The following is a 17,356-nucleotide window of genomic DNA, read 5'->3' on the forward strand; positions in this document are numbered from 1 at the left end:
ACTCCCAAGGAAGATGATCATGCAGAGTAATGAGTGATCGCCCATCATCATCTCTCTTTGATTTTTTTAAACTAATCCTCCAGACTAAATTACACTATTCTGGAATTCTACTGTATGCTGAAAGTTATTAATATCTTGTGTATATAACTCCTTGGCTCCCCACTCCTATCCTCCCTTAGAACATGTGATTGTTATGATTTGCTGTTGCTGTCTTCACGTTTGCACTCTTAATAAACATTATTGCATGGATCCCTTTATATCTAATTTATTATTATAAAATACTATACACATTCATAAGGTATCAGACACTTGGGTGTCTAGGCCTCACTTAAGCGTATTGCCTAAGGGCTTTCCTAGGCTTGGGTTTTATTTTTTTGTTTTCTAATATCTGTGCTGCATTCTTTCTCCAGCTTCTGTCTCCATGATCTTTTTCAGTCTAGCAATACAGATTCAGACCTGGGGAGGGAAAAATGATTAAAAGGGTTCAGTTGCACTATCTGTAATGACACTTTGCAGTCATCCATAGGAGGATCACTCTCATCCTAATGTGCCTCAGTCTGTACAATATTTTGATCATGTGTGTCAGGAGATGCTTTACAATTTGTTGGTCTGAAGTTTCTTTTTGTTAGTCATGCAGAGTTCCGTAATGGCATATGCAAATTAGATAATTGTGCATGCTAAAGGACTTGGTCATTTGGATACAAATCAGTAATTGCACACAAAATAGCTATGCAGTTGCTTACAGACTGTGTTTTAAAACAGGGGTGGGCACACTATGGCCCGGGGGCCACATCCGGCCCTCAAGCTCCCCCAGGAAGTGGGGTCTAGGGCTTGCCCCACTCTGGCATTCTAGCCAGGGAGCAGGGTCGGGGTCTTGCCCCACTCGGCATGGCTCCAGGAAGCAACGGCATGTCCCTTCTCCGGCTCCTATGTGTAGGGGCAGCCAGGGGGCTCCGCATGCTGCCCCCGCAGTTCCCATTGGTTGGGAACTGCAGCCAGTGGGAGCTGCGGGGGTGTGTGTGTGCCTGCGGATAGGGCAGCACGCAGAGCTGCCTGGCCGCACCTCCGTGTAGGAGCTGGAGGGAAGACATACCGCTCTTTCTGGGAGCTGCTTGAGGTGAGCGCTGCCCAGAGCCTGAACCCTTCCTGTGCCCCAACCTCCTGCCCCAGCCCTGATCCCCCTCCCGCATTCTGAACTTCTTGATCCCAGAGTTGAGTACCCTCCTGCACCCCCAACCGCTCGTCCCCAGCCCCACCCCAGAGCCCTCAGCTGGAGCCCTCATGCACCGTAACCCCCAATTTTGTGACCATTCATGGCCCGTCATACAATTTCTATATTCAGATGTGGCCCTCAGGCCAGAAAGTTTGCCCACCCCATTTTAAAATCATGTCCAGCATTTTTTCTTCTTCTCCTTAAATGATATGATGGGTGAAGGTGCTGAGCATAGTCAAATGAAGAATTTGGAGCAAGCACAAGAAATTATAATTCCATTTATTGAAGCTACCATTAATATGCTTAATTTTGAGTTACAATGATCCCATTTTTAAACAAGGTTTTGTGGTGCTAGTGGGGCTCCATGTCCAATTTGCTCCTTTGGAAGCAAACTTCCTCATAACCAGATGCATTAATCATTTAAGGACTAGATTTTTGTTGTTGTTTTTAAGGTGGAGCCTCCCTGATTTGCTCTTCATTGATCTGATAAACAGCCGCTTTCTCCACTTACCTTATTCTCATTGCCGTAAGATTGGTCAATGGGTATTAACTATGGGACAGAAGATTCTATCTGTCTCATGGTTTCATCTAAAAGGTACAGAGAAGAAGACACATCTAACATTGTTTAAGAAGTTGTGAATGTTGCCATTTTCCTGTCTACTGTTCCATGCTTTGGAATATTTTCCTCTGTTTCCTTTCCAGACCAGGGCTGACAAAACCATACTATATCTTTCCTACTGTGAAAAATTAATTATTTTTTTATAGTAAATAACTTGCCAGGAAGATTCATTTCAACAGCCATCAGCAAAGATTTACAAGTATCCTAATTTTGAATCTGAGTTTTGGACAAGTAGCTCTAAAACAGACTTATCTTTGTTCTCCACCACAATAAGATGATCATCCATCTGTTTTGGAGGTTTATCTCTGCAGCCCTTCCCACTCAATATTCTAAGGAACGGGAAGAGGGAAGGTAAGATAGGGACGCTATAAAAAGCTAACTTGAAGGACAGAACTGATGGATACTGTTTTATATGAGCCACTTGTATGTATCTAATTTAAATCAGTTTGGTAGGCTATATTAGGTTGGATTGCTAGAGTTGCTTTTTGTTCCTGTACAGTATTTAAAATGTTAACGACTTTTCCCACCTATATTTTAAATAATATTTGACTTTTTCTTTATTGCTTAAAATGAATATTTTTCTTGGATATGTAGTTTATAGCAAGATATTAATGTTCCTTTGGAATTAAAAAAAAAAAAGTGTCTTCAAGTCAACCTACACGTAATTTTCTATGTGCATCCTTTCAAGGCTATTAAGTTTGCTGCAAACAGCATGTACCCTGCTATAATTTTTAGAAAAGCGCTGTGGTTTAGAGCATGAAACACAAATTCACCATCAAAATTGAAGTTAATTTCTCTTCCCTTCAAGGAAGCCACGCTGTTCAGGAATGCACTAGACTAAATTTTAAAATTTAATCAGAGGGAATAATTAATCTTCTCAAATTACAAAAGTCAAGTTTAATGCTTTTGTATTTAGGCAGAAGCATAGAGACATTTTTTCAACTAGAAAATTCCCTCCCACATTTGTAATTTGGAATGTTAATGGAATAAATAATAATAAAAAAGCAAACCTATGCAATTACATGGATTTTTCCTGGTACAAGAGAAAAGTAGGGCTGTAGTCTGAAGAAATATTTCCTAGAACAAAACACCTGACACTTTTCTAATCTATATTTTATCTGGTTCTCATCCTATTAATCTAATCTCACTCTGGTGTAATGAGCAAACCAGCAAACTGCCAGTGGAAATCCAATGACTGTTGAAAAGGAAATGTATATAAATCCTCTAACTTTCATGGCCTAATATTTTCCAGAGGTCATTCAGGCCTCAAGAGGAACTGATTTAGGTGAGGAAGGAATTCCAAAACCAGTTCTTTCATGGAATTGATTCCTGATATTGTTTTCATTGAGTATGTTGTTGTAAAATTCTGGAAGGCAGCACTATAAAAGGGACATCCTAGTAATAGATACAGGATATTTTCAGGTCTCTTTATTCTAGCTTTATAAGTATTTCCTTAAATCCGACATTGCAGTACTTGCATTTTCTTTTTCAGAATTCAGCTGGAATATCAGCCTTTCAAAACAAGGCTCTCTTAATCAGTTTAATCCAGGTGTTCTCAAACTGGGGGTTGGGACCCCTCAGGAGGTCGCGAGATTATTACATGGCGGGTCATGAGCTGTCAGTCTCCACCCCAAACACCGCTTTGCCTCCAACATTTATAACGATGTTAAAAGTGTTTTTAATTTATAAGGGGGAGTTGCACTCAGGTGCTTGCTATGTGAAAGGGGTCATCAGTACAAAAGTCTGAGAGCCACTGATTTAATCTGATTTGGGGGCCTTGCCTCATGTTCACCTGTAATGGTGATGGCCATTTCAAGTTTTAGAGGATATTTATCCTGCTTGATTTAGATGACTATGTAGCAAAGAGAAGGCACTGTTTACGACAGAATACAGTACTGGGATTGTATATCATTTAATGTTCTGCAGAGTGGGCTACTGAAATATAGTGTGTGTGCACGTTAGGTTTTTCTCACTTGAGATTCTTTTAGACGCAGACCTAAAAATAAATTAAATCTTACAACACTGTTCATGGGACATTCTAAAAAGTTTAGGCATAGTGCACAACATAATTAAAAGATTTTCAAAATCCAGGTCAACTCAGAAATCATTTGAGGCTTGGGCCAGTTTTCCCATTACTGATACTTGCCTAAAACAAAGTGCCAATAAAGAGTCCATTGAGGAAATTTGTAATTTCTCTAGGATGGTCGTCGTCTTCATTTAGCCACTTGAGAGTAAATATTTGCCATCACAGCTTTAGACAAAAACCAACCAGGTTTCTAAATTGAGCAAAGTATCATCTTAAATTAAATCTAATTGCACACAAAGTAAGCTACATTAAAATAATAAGGTTGCAAAAATCAAGCACTCAGAAGTTAGGAAATGCCAGAGTTAGTGTTGCCAGTGCAAGCTTAATCTGCTCCCCCTATGCATATGCAATAGTAGTCTTAAATACACAGTCATGTACTATTTTTTTCCATAGAATCCCTGTCTCATTCAGAGTACAGGATGGACAAGGATCCTTAATGGGCAGCATTCAATATTTCGTTTTACCATCAGTCAGCATGTGGCCCCACGTGTTATGCTAAACAAGCCCTGCTCTGAAGACAGAATTATTAATTTCTTTATGAACTTTTATCTGGTGCTCATCACTATAGAATCGGTGTGTTTCACAAATATTAATACTGAGAATACTCCTATGAGGTGAGAGGATGGTATTATCCCCATTTTACAGAACAGGAGTTGAGGCACAAAGATTGTATGGTCAAAAGCGTCCCTTTACTTGGGATACTCAATTTGAGATTACTGGGACCTGATTTTTCAGAGTATTTAGTATTACATAGTATGCTATAAATAGCGTCTGAGTGGGCGCATTTGTGTGTGTAGGATGTGGCATGCATGTATGTTCAAAGCACAACTCCATTTGATTTCCGTTGCAATTGTAAGTGCTCAGCAATTTAGCAAATCAGACCCTGGGTATCAAGCTCAGAACCTGGAAAATGAGGAGCACAGAGTTAGTGACCCCTCTGTGAAATTTTCGGTTTATGTGACTTGCCCAGCATCATATAAAAACTCTGTGGCAGAAGTAGAGATCGAATCCAGTTATCCAGAGCAGCATTAAAGTGCGTTGTCTATGAGACCATTCTTTCCGTTTCTACAATCATCTGCCTCATTCACTACATACCTTTAAAAGTTCTGTAACAAATGAAGCAGAGGTCTTATAGACAACAGTCTCCTTCATTACAGAACCTGGATTCATTCCCTAGAGCAAGTCCTTTCTGTGCACTTAATGAGGCAGGGGTCTTGTGGAAAAAAATAGCATATGATCAAGTAATTAAAGATTATCCTGCATACATGTAAAGGGACACAAATTAAGGCTGCCTAGATGTAATCTGGCCAATGAATTATCTCACCCACTGCCCTGTTTGGAAAAGGAGATTCCGGTATGCATGTCAAGTCACATGAGTATCTTATGTTCTACTTAGGGGTGGCAGTTTTGGTTGGATGTATTCCCGGAGGTTTCATCATATGGAAAATCTTTAATTAAAGATTGATCTTTAATTCCTGAGACTCCAGGACAATCCTAGTTGGCAACCCTAGTTTTACTTCGATATACCCTTTGAACTATATTGCTTGTTTGCAATCACCATTACACCATGTCACCCTCTATTGATCACTTCCAAATAGACTGTGAACTGTAGTAAACAAATCCTGTTGTTTAGGAGTAGTTCTTTGTCTAAATAAGTCCCGGAAGAGTTAACAGATCAGTAAGTCCCTTCGTTTTCAGTCTAAATCAATTTTTTTCCAATTTTCACTCTACTTTTGTATCATTCAAATGTATAAAAAATATCTTTGTTTTATTAGGAAAATACAATAATTTGCATGAGATATATGTATTACGATAATACGTTAGTCTGTGCGTATATGCAAAGGTAACTGTTGAAGTAAGGCTATGTACTAGTCTAGAATATACATACAATAAGCTAGCAGACACACAGGCAAGCTGTGATGTGCATGCTCATCCAAACATACTGATGAATTTCGCTCCCACCATGTTCACATTTCAACCTGCTACCAGATAACGGTTTAAAAATCTGATGCACTAAAATTGAAAGAAAACTAAAATATGTATCAGAATATGTTTCAGAACACAAGGAAGTATTCAAAAGTTTTTTTTTCTAAACAGAAGTGTAAAGGATGAAGTTCAGTGTATGCGCTGCAAATGGTGCGGCCCAATTATTAAATGTAAATATTTATAGGCTAATAGTTCTAAGTCTAAAACAATAAACTGTTTGTTCAAATGAAAAGTTTTATTTGGGGATTAGAGAGATATTGTTTTCTTAAACTCAGAGGTGGCATTGTGTTTTGAGTTCTGTTTTAACTCTGCAGCAAACCACATTGAATTCCATTCATGAAAGCATTAATCTACTGAATACTTTTTCTTTCTGTCCTTCCGTCCACCAAAATAAATCCTGATACTTACCCAGAAAAATTACTGATGTTTTTTCCCCCCTGATTTTTAACCTATTTTTGTTGTTTTAGTAATAAACACAGATTAACCCAGGAAAAAAATAAAGAAAATAAAAACCAAAAATGAAGGGCTCCACAGATCAGTTACTCATCTATACTCTCCGTAACTGGAGGTGGGTGCATTGGAGGTTTTCTGCCATGTTCCCTTCCTCTCCCCACTTCAGTTCTGGTAACAACTGGGAACGATTTCGGCCCTGGTGCAAGTTAGAGCAGCATCAGGACTGTTCAAACTTATCCCCACTTCAGCAGGCTCTAGAAGCTGTTCCATTGGCTCAGAATTGCCAGAGCACAGCATGTTTCAGCCTGCTAGGAATAGGTTGCTAAGCCATCTCTGAATCACCCAGGCATTCCCTGACCACACTTGGTGCTTTGACAGTTCTCTGCCAATGGAAAGGGGCTGGAGTGGGGGGCCAGGATCTGACCCAGAGTGTGGTTATGTAATATAAAAATCAGTGTGATACCAGGAGTGTTGCTTCAATCTTTAATATTATGGAGAAACAAATCTTTCCATAGTTGTTTGTATAAGCAAACATTTCATGAAATTTTTATTTGTATTATTATCATTGTGCAGAGGACCCCTAGTCATGAACCAGAACCACATTGTGCTACGGGCTGTACGAATCATTTTAACAGTCACATACCAAAACCGAGTAGTCTTTTCCTGGTCTCTTCCCCCAACACCTAGTAGCCTGCAGTCTAAGCCTGCTAGCCAGAGTGGAAAGATACCTATAGTATATCTCTGTACTAGACTTAGCTCTCTAATATATCCGATTTCTCTTCTCCCTTCTGCCCCTGCCCCTGTCACAAAACCACCCCTACATAGGGTTAGAAAATATTACTAGACCCCAAATAGCTAGGCTGTGACACTTACTAGCCACAGACATTATGAGAGATGGGAGTAGGATGCAATACTTCGGTGAGAAGTCAAAATCTGGGGAGGGGGATTGACTGGTGGTGGTGGTCTGTTTCTCTGCCCTTCCCTCTGCTAACTTTTCTATCTTCTATGTGTTGAACTGTGGGGAAGATAGGTTTAGAGGTGGGACAACTGTGCCTAGTATTTGCAGACAGGCTGTTGTGCAAGCATGAGCTCCTTGACTTATTGGAACAGTCCATGAGGTAGATTTGACTAAATCCAAACAAAATCTTCTGCTGCGCTCTACTGTCTTTTTAAAACTGGAGAGCAGAGCCATTTTACTGTGGGTTCTCCAAGGCAGGAGTGAGAGGGTGCGAGAGAACCAATATGAACATAAACTGAAATACAGAATAGTCATGAGACAGGTTTGCAAGCCAATTTGTACTGAACTGGGGACAGTGTGCATGAGAGATGCCTGCTGGTCTGCCTGGCACAGCACCTTCTTTGGGAGCGAATGACTGTATTGTGGGATTTTTTAATTAAACAGTCACAAAGAAACAGAATGGTCTCAGAAACAATAAAAGCGGTAATGCTGATTGTGTAGTGAACTGGGGGCACAATAAATGAGAGATTACCTCCATATTTTCCTGGCATGCCACCTGCCTCTGTGAGTGTGAGAAATGTCTTATTGGATTGGAATGATTGCATTACAATAGAATTGGGGGGGGAGGGGAAGCTGGGATGCCAGCTTCCGTGCTGGCTGGCATTGAACTAGGGCTTCAGGCCCTTTAACACAGAACTCTGGAGAACCAACATAAATTTTACTTTTGAAAGGTAAAACACAAATCCCCCAAAGCATCACCGTTTAACTATCCATTCAGTCATTACAGAACTTATCACAAGTTTTGTATTTTCTGTGGCTGCTGGACCCCTAAGCAGTTATGGTTAATGTGCTGCTCTGTAGTTTCTGTCTTGCTGAGTCCATGGTTTAACTAACAGTCGGTGGGGCTCTTCCTTCTGACATTCTGTTGCACCAATGCCCTAGCAGGGTGCTCAGGGGCCACCCTGTGAATAAATTAACAAACACACGTAACCCTTTTTCTAGTTCATGAATAATTCATAAACGTTGATTTTTCTGATTGTTTGCTTGAAGTTGTTCGGATGCTTTATGAAAACACATTTCAGCCAGTAATTTGTTCACAAACTATCTGCTTCATCTGGGTCTTCGCCTATTTATTGTTCGCGGTGTGTGAATAGCATCCTAAATTGCATGGTATTGTTCCCTGATGTGATGACAAAGAGCTGATCTAAATGAAAGAATTACCTTTGGTTTAGCTAAATCAATTTTAAAGCAAACTAGTGCAAACTTTTAATGTATGTGCACTTAAAATGGGTTAGCTTGATTTGGGAAATACCAATTTAAGCGAAACTGATTTAAGTGAAAATGAACATTGAGCTATCAATTTTACGGAGAATTGAAACTCAGCTACAATGAGAAAATCTTTGTGGACAGAAAGAAAGCTAAGATATTATCCAACTCCAAAGGAGAATCTGTTACAGTGTGTTAATAAACTTTTCATAACTTTATTCTAGGTTGGTACAGAGGTTACACATTAAGAAAAAAATCAAAAAAGGTAAATGTTCTATTCCCAGTTCAAATTCATTTTCTCTTGTAACAAATATTTGTTATAAACATATGTCAGATTCATTTCTATATTGGAACTTTGTTAAAAAGTCAACTAAGAACTTTTATATAACGTAAAATCTAGTTGATCTGTTATGCTAATATTAGCTTCATGTTCTGTTAAATACTGAATACTCATAAAATGCAATTGCATCTTGCAAAGTGATAGCATTGGGATTTTCAGCCATTCTCTGTGAAAGATGGAGTAATCTTGCTTTCTGCAATGCAATTTTGCCTTGTTGTTGGCTTGAACTGAGCATAAAATGTCTGTTGACGGTAGACATTCCAAAACAAAAAAGGAAACAGCTGAACTATTGCCTATAATGTTGCATTTTAATTTTATTTTTGGGGGGAGGGTTATTTTATAATAGTACTTAACCAGAATTAAAGATTTATAGTCTTGATTTTTACCTTTTTAAAATAAAAATGTTTAGAAATAGATATTTGCATACAGAACTGAACTTTGAGCTCCTTTCATTTGCATATCCTTCTGCATGTCTAAAAGTAACTAAAATAATTACATATTGAATTCTGTGGTAGGCCTCTCCCATATCCTAACCTTTTGATTTTTCTGTTCCTTTTTGTTGTTTTTCCTTTGGGGTGCTATGTTAAATTCATTTGAAGTAAAACTTCAAGAATGTGCTTCGCTAAATTCTAAGTAGTGGATTTTTAAGTTGATTGAAAATAATTCCAGGTGCTGCTGTATTAATCTGACTGCTGCTAAGTGTAGCAAGTCCTAAAAATCTTCTTTTGTTTTGAAAAATCTTACTGGTTTGAGAGAGATTTCCTATATTTAAAATGGGGAATTCCTGCAGAATCCGTTTTTAATTGGGTGTTGGTGTAGTGGAGACTCACCTCTCCTAAATTAATGCTAGTGCATCTTGATTGATTGTATTTGTATGGCTCCCTGTAGAAAAGCTTCTGAATGCTGACAGTGTTAATACCTATGTATTCTTACTCTTTCTCATTCCATTTCCACCCCTTTGCTTTCTTAAGGATTGAAGCTAAGTAGAGAGAGAGAACTTCTTCCTATTACAATACCCTGGGCTTTCTGTTTCCTTTGCTTTCTTGGCTTGTGTCTGGATTTTTCAGCTGACCCTTTTCTTGCTTGCACATCCCATCCTTGACCTGCTGAGACTCTCTCTCCTCTGACCTATGTCTCTTGGTTGTTCCTCTGGCACCTGGCATTTTCTCCTCCTTTCTGAGTCTGTTCTTCAACTATGTTATTCATTCCTTTCCCCCATCCCTCTTGTGTATCTAATGTGTTTCATATTCAAAGGATTGGGGTGGAGGTTAAAAAGAAAGTTAACCACTCAAGGGCTGTAACTTGGATCCCTCAGTTAAATTAACTTGTGTGGAGGTTATGCTAAAGTGGCACCAACTTATAAAAAGTTAATGTTAATGTATGCGTGAATACAGAATTTTACAGCTTTTGCACAAAATTTGGTTCAGTTATGCTTCTCTGCCTTTGAGAGTTAGTCTAGATAACTGGAAAACTTGCTGAGGTAAAATAAAATCTATCCATATTTATTAGTGTTGGTACTGAGTAAGATCTGAAACATAGCTTAGATCAGGAGTTGGCAACCTCTAGCATGTGGCTCGCCAGGGTGCTTACCCTGGCGGGCTGGGCAAGTTTGTTTATCTGCCGCGTCGGGAGGTTCGGCCTATCGCGGCTCCCACTGGCCGCGGATTGCCGTCCCAGGGCAATGGGGGAGGCGGGAAGCCATGGCTAGCACATCCCATGCCACTTCTTGTGTTGACTTGAGTTGAACTTTTTTGTTAATGAACCAGACCTAGCGAGGGGATGTGATTTAGCCCATGAGTCTATAGGCATTCTTCTGGGAACTGAGTTGGGGAACCTGAGGCAGTAGATACATGAGCAGAGGGGGAAGTGCATCTCCTTCCAGGCCACTGTACTTTAACTAAGGAGCTACCTCTGCTGTATAATGCAGTTTTATAAAGATTATATATGAAGTTAGGGACATAATGGTTTTAAAATACATATACAAAATCAAATTCAGATTTGAGACATTCATAAAATAGCCTTTCTATTTAATGCTATTGAATAGAATATGAAAAATTCTGTGCAGAACAGAGTGTAGCTATTTGTTAGATAATAATTAGTCTGAATGTATGTAAGTTTTTTTTTTTTTTGTGTATATATATAAGTAACCAGACAAACTCTTTTTCCCCCCCGCAAAGGGCATATTTCCTGCTTCCTATATTCAGCTTAAAGAAGCAATAGTTGAAGGAAAAGGGTGAGTTGAGACTTGAAGTTTAACAAGAATAAAGTTTCCTATTTGTGGAAATATAATCTCTTTGCTTTTATGAGATAGGCTAATACCTCATTTCCTACTGGCTAATGAAAGGATGTGCTGAACACTTAAAAATTGATTCATAGAGCTAAAGGCGAGAAGGGAACCATTAGGAACAAATGTCTGACCTCCTGTGTACCACAAACCATAGATTTTCATCCATTGATTACCGCACTGAGCATGATAGCTTCTAGTCTTGATTTAAACGCTCCAAATGATGGAGAGTTTATCGCATTCCTTGATAATCTACTTCCATGGTTAATAATTACCCTGACGATTGAGCAGTTGTTTCATTTTCAGTTTCATTGTTTCTGACTTCAGTTTCCTGCCATTGGATCTTATGCCTTGCTCTAGTAGGCTAAGGATGACTCTAAGAACAGATATATTCTCATTATGTAGGAACTTGTAGATCAGTGTTTCCCAAACTTGATGCGCCACTTGCGCAGGGGAAGACCTTGGTGGGCTGGGCCAGTCTGTTTACCTGCCGCGTCTGCGGGTCTGGCCAATCACACTCCCACTGGCCACGGTTCACTGCTCCAGGCCAGTGGGAGCTGCTGGAAGTGGTGGCCAGTATGTCCCTCAGCCCGCGCCGCTTCCAGCAGCTCCCATAGGCCTAGAGCAGCGAACTGCGGCCAGTAGGAGCCACAAGCGGCTGGACCTGTGGATGGGGCAGGTAAACAAACCAGCCCGGCCTGCCAGGGGCTTTCCCTACACAAGTGGCGTCCCAAGTTTGGGAAATGTTGTAGATGATGATCAAGTCAGTTATTGATCTTTTCTTGAATAAGCTAAGTTAAATTAGCTCCTCATGGTAAGGTATCTGTCGTTCGTTGCCGAGAAGCATTTCTACAAAAGATTGTCATCTCCATTGGTGAATCTCAATGCCAAGTTTTGTGGTGGTGTGTACATTCCACTGTCCTGAGTTCACTTGCCTGCAGACATTTTGAGCTATTATATAAAAGCAATTTATACTAATGAAACAGTGCTATATTGATATGTATGAAGTTGAACTTTGTTACCAAGTTACTGTACATGTGTAATAAAGGTCATAATACTGTTATAGAAGATGATTTAAAAAAGATATTTGTGAAACAAAAGTAATATTGAGTGGAATTGATGAATGACTAGCCAGATATGAACTTTGGTGCAAAGAATTGAAATATTTCCTCCTTTTTGCCTGATCTTTTTTTAACCCTCTTAAATATGTAAATGATAAAACTACTAATCATATGATTACTGTATAATGGCATCTTCCTGGCTGATTAGAAAACTGCCACTAAGTGCTGCACTTTTGGCATGCTAAAAGAGCTAACTGTTGTTCCGTACTTGGATGATGCACTATTTTAAAATAGTCATCTAGAGACACCAGTGGTGAAGACTTACAAAACATGTTTTTCCTGTGTAAAACAGTATTTTGCTAAAAGATCAATCATAATGGCATGGTGTCATACATGCCACATAACTGGCTTTCCCCCAGTCAATTCCTACAAAATTAGTACATTAATACTTTACAAAAGAAGTAACTAGTGTGGTACATGTGGAATGTTAAAATTTGTGGAAAGAATACTTATCTCTCACATAGTGCTTTTCATCAGTAGATCAGTATTGTTATCCTCATTTTATAGATGGGGAAACTGAGGGAAAGACGTGAAGTGAGATTTGTGCAAGGTCACATTGCAGGCTAGTGGCAGAGTCAAGAATGGAACCCTGGTCTCCTGAATCCCAGTCCAGAGCTGTGTAATAGGCCACACTTCTTCTGGCATATAGTAATATACTGTATAACTTGTAATATGTTTGTATTTTCTTTTGAACCCTGTTGTCATGGAATTGGGTTTGAAACTTAGCAATAACCAATCGTGTCTACAAATTGGACTATATTAACCATTTTACTATTCTACCAAAATTTGTTTTTGCAAACTTTAGACAGCATGAAACAGTCATACCTAGTGAGCTCCCATTGATTCAGGAAGTTACCACAACACTACGAGAGTGGTCCATAATATGGCGGCAACTATATGTGGTAAGTAAAATACGCTCATTTTTTTTCTCAATTTATGCTGGACTTTATGACTTGGATAGAAAGAAGGAGAAAAGACAGAATTTAAAAAATCAGGAATAGTAGAATGTAAGGTACATAGAGTCTGTTTAACCAAGGCTACTCTTCCCTTTCTCTTACTCTCCCAAAGTAGCTCAGAAACTCATTTTGCAAAGCTATTTTGGGGCTTCTGTGACAAGGCAACCTGAATCAGGTGTTTGGCATACCTCTCCATACTGAGCCATGCTCTGAAAACCTTGATTATGGTATGCAGGGTCAGGGACTTGGAGAGCAGGTCTTGGTATAGCAGTATCTTGTGTTCTTATGAGACCACGGTATGCAGTAAGAGCTGAGAAATGATGCAACATGATTTAGTAACATGCCTGCCTGTGATTTCAGTCACTGCACCAAGAGGTGGTAATATGAGCAGGTTGCCCTGGAGGGCTGGCTTTTTATCTGTGTTGTAGTTTTTTTTTTTTTAGACCATATCAGAATTTTTTTTTTTTTTTTAAAGTCAGGCCCAAACATTTCTCCTGTCAGACTTTTCATTGATATTCTGTGCCAATTAATATCAACTCATGTATTATTATTTATTATTATCATAATTATTATTATAATTATATACAGTGCAGATGAGTAGTGTTTACTGGCTAGGGGTTGAGTTAGGATTTGATCATACCAATCTCTCCAAACTTCATATCATGAGACTTCAAATGAAATTTCAGCTATGTCCAGAAAGGAATCAGAAAATAGTCTCTATTTTCTCGGACCCTGTAAAATAGGGACAGATTTAGAATCAGGGATTCAAATTTGAAGTCTGTTTTCCCTAAATTTAAAAATGGTTTGGATTCAGGGCCAGTTTTGGCCCAGATAGCTTTGCAGTACTGGGGGTAATATAATACAACATATTTTGAAACTTAATACAATAGCTACCTCCATCCTAGACAGTGTTACTATGACACTGGAATAATGGAAAGGAGCTGTGCTGTTTTCTATTCTTTTATAGGTGCCATAGTTAGATATCTCATAATGGATGTTTTAAGGCTAAATCATTGTTAAATTATTTGCAATCTTCAGACTGAAGGAACTATAGAACTATAAAGTAGTGTAGGATATAGCTGTTTGTTACATACTTGTGTGATCAGGTGATGAAAGATCCCTATTGTAATATTTATCTTTAAGGGGAAGAGATTCAAGGTTGTTATGACAAATTCAGAAAACTGAGATTAACTTTTGTGAGGGTTAAAATATCCTTAAAATGCATCAATATAGGTCTTTTAGGCATATAAATACTAATGGACAGATTAAATTGCTTTATTTGGTTAGCACAAATTTTAAATTCTCAGTCTTGATTATTTTCCTATCCATAAATTCTAAGTGAAAAGTTAGTACTCATTAATTAAACCAGTATGTTAATGTCTCTGTCTGACACGTACAAAACTTCTTAAAATTCAACAGCTGTGTTCTATGCATGCTTGTTTTTGATTACACAGTAGCATCTCACAAATGTACAGCAAAAAGCATTAATCGTCTGTCAGATTAACTGAAAAACTACAAGCTTGGAGTTAGCTATGAATATTTTGTGATGATCTGGGCAGTTTCAGATAGTCAGCTTGTGCTTAAATATAATGATTTAAAAAAATATGGTTGAAATGTAAACAGTATTATTGTAGTCTGATACCACATTAGAGGAGATGCAGCATCCCAGTGCTCTTAGTTTAAGGTCACTACAAATGGAAGATTAGCAAACCCATCTTCTTTAAAGAAAATGGGAAATTTCCACTTCAAAGTATGTTCTTTGCTATTTGATGCAAAATTTCTAGATGTCATGAACAGCTGTATGAAATGTATATTATGTTAATTCTGTTTTTATGACAAAAGCAAAGTGAATATCCTGCAAAAATAAGATTTTGAGAACATAACTTGGGAAAAATGAAGATAACAAGGAAATAAATTACTACTTGAGCGTGGTAATGATCATGTTTCACATAAAGGGACACTTAAAAGAAGCTAGAAACTTCGAAGGTAATGCGAATGATGCAAACTCCACTGCAGTCAATGGAAATGTTCTGATGGACTTCTGCGGGCTTTGGATGTGGCCCACAAAAGAGAGGGAAGGGGAGACAAAAAGGAATTATGTTGGAAGTGAATCAGAATGAGATGTAATATGATGCAGTTGAGGCTAGAGAGAGAGATTGAGAATATCAGATGCAAATGAATATAAAGTAGAAATTGGACATACTAGAGCAAAAGTGCTTTTCTGGTGCAAGAAAAGGATGTGTGGGACGGGACCTGGAAGGGACAAAATATGAAAAGGGCAGAATTGGGAAGAATAACTAGGAAGAACAGCATGAGAAATGACCCTAGGTCCCCTACAGGCAGTCTCCTTTACACCCCCAGTAATTTTCCAGATTCTCTCATTGAACCCCTAAAACAGCTCATTCTATACTCTGATCCCAGTGGCTTCCCTATTTTATCCCAAACTTCTAAATTATATAGGGATCAGAGTCCTGCCAACCCCCTGCTTTCATTGCTTGGGAGCATTCAGAGGGGGAAATCAGCGATTCTTTCTCAACTTTGACGCACATGGAGCGTAACATAGTTGGTTGCGAAGTGGGGAGCATGGGAAGGGGAAGTTTGTCAGAAACTCCTTCCTACCCGCATATAGTTCTCTTATACCAATTAAACAATTGAAGAAGGGTGCCTAAAATGTGAAGTACTAATTCTGATATTAAATATAGAGCATCTCTTACATATGAACAGCCTCTCCATAGAAGCAAGTATCTGATCATATTGCATACTGCTTTAAATTTAGAATTCCTTATTGAACAGGGAATGCATGCTGCTGTCTTTGGCAGGAATTCATTGAAACGACATGCCACAGTCATTATTGTAGTTATAAAGTGAATAGATAAATTGAGTGAAACGCTACATTCTGATCCATTCATTTGTGGTCCATGTCTTACAGATAATGCTTGCATTACATAACAAAATTTGATTAATCTCTGAAAGAACCATGTGGCCTTCCCAAAGGGGAACTAGGTAGAATGAAAAAGTGGTTTTTAGATTTATAGAGTTTAATACCTGATAGAACCATGAGATCATATAGTCCAGAGGTTCTCAAACTTCATTGCAGCGTGACCCCATTCTGACAAAAAAAAAAATTGCTACACGACCCCAGGAGGAAGGACTGAAGAGTGCCAAGCCTGGCCAAGCCCCCTTGCCTGGGGAACACAAAGCCAAAGCCCAAGCCCCCCACCCACCCTGAGTGGGACCAAAGCCCAAGGCCCCCAGGCCTGGGCCTATAACTTGAGCCCCGCTACCAAGAACTGAAGCCCTCTGGTTTTGACTTCAACCCTGGGCCCCAGCAAATCTAAGCCAGCCCTGGTGACCCCACTTTGGGATCCCGACCCATGGTCTGAGAAAGCCGATCTAGTCTGACCTTCTGTATAACACAGACCATTACATTTCATCCAGTTATGCCTTTATTGACCCCAGAAACTTGTTTGCCTAAAGTTAGTGGTTCTCAAACTATGGGAGGTGGGCCTCCCGAGGGAGGCACAGGAATGTGTCAAAGGATGTGTGACCTGTGTGCGCGGTTTTGTGTGTGTGTGTGTGTGTGTGTTTGGTTTTTTTGGCTGCCAGCCCTGTGTGGCTGGGGCTCATGCAGAAGGGCCATGCATAACTGGGAGGTGGGGATAAAGGAGACAGCTGGAGCCTTGCTGCTTGGTCTCTCCTCGCCCTCCCCCCGCCCCCGCGAATTCCTCACCTGGAGGCGGCAGAACTCTGGCTGTCAGCCCCCGGGTGGCAGAAGTAATGCTGAGGTCAGGTGGCAATGGGGCACTAAGTCTACTAGGAAAAGTGATATTGACGAATGGCACTTTTCACATTGCCACCCTTACTTCTGTGCTGCTGCTGGTGTGATGCTGCCTTCAGAGCTGGGCACCCAGCCAGCAATCGTTGCTCTCCACTCTGCCTTCAGAGCTGGATGGCAGTAGAGGTACTTGGGGGTGGTGTAGAGGGGAGGGCATAAGCGACTACAGACCCAAAGAAGGGGAGCCTAGTCCAGCAGTTCTCAAATTTACTTGATTAAAGTGTACCTTCCAGAAAGGC

At 39.6% G+C, this 17,356-nt stretch overlaps 1 protein-coding gene across 1 annotated transcript in view; it reads left to right on the forward strand.

The window, feature by feature from the left end:
- Window positions 1–17,356, forward strand: part of DOCK1 (dedicator of cytokinesis 1) — a 541,297-nt gene that overhangs the window by 46,063 nt on the left and 477,878 nt on the right. The window contains 3 exon segments of the mRNA XM_030568323.1: window positions 8,806–8,846; window positions 11,099–11,154; window positions 13,132–13,228. Of these exon segments, the coding sequence (XP_030424183.1) occupies window positions 8,806–8,846; window positions 11,099–11,154; window positions 13,132–13,228 (194 nt within the window).

Source organism: Gopherus evgoodei, chromosome 7, assembly GCF_007399415.2.
Source record: "Gopherus evgoodei ecotype Sinaloan lineage chromosome 7, rGopEvg1_v1.p, whole genome shotgun sequence".
NCBI classification, from domain to species: domain Eukaryota; kingdom Metazoa; phylum Chordata; order Testudines; family Testudinidae; genus Gopherus; species Gopherus evgoodei.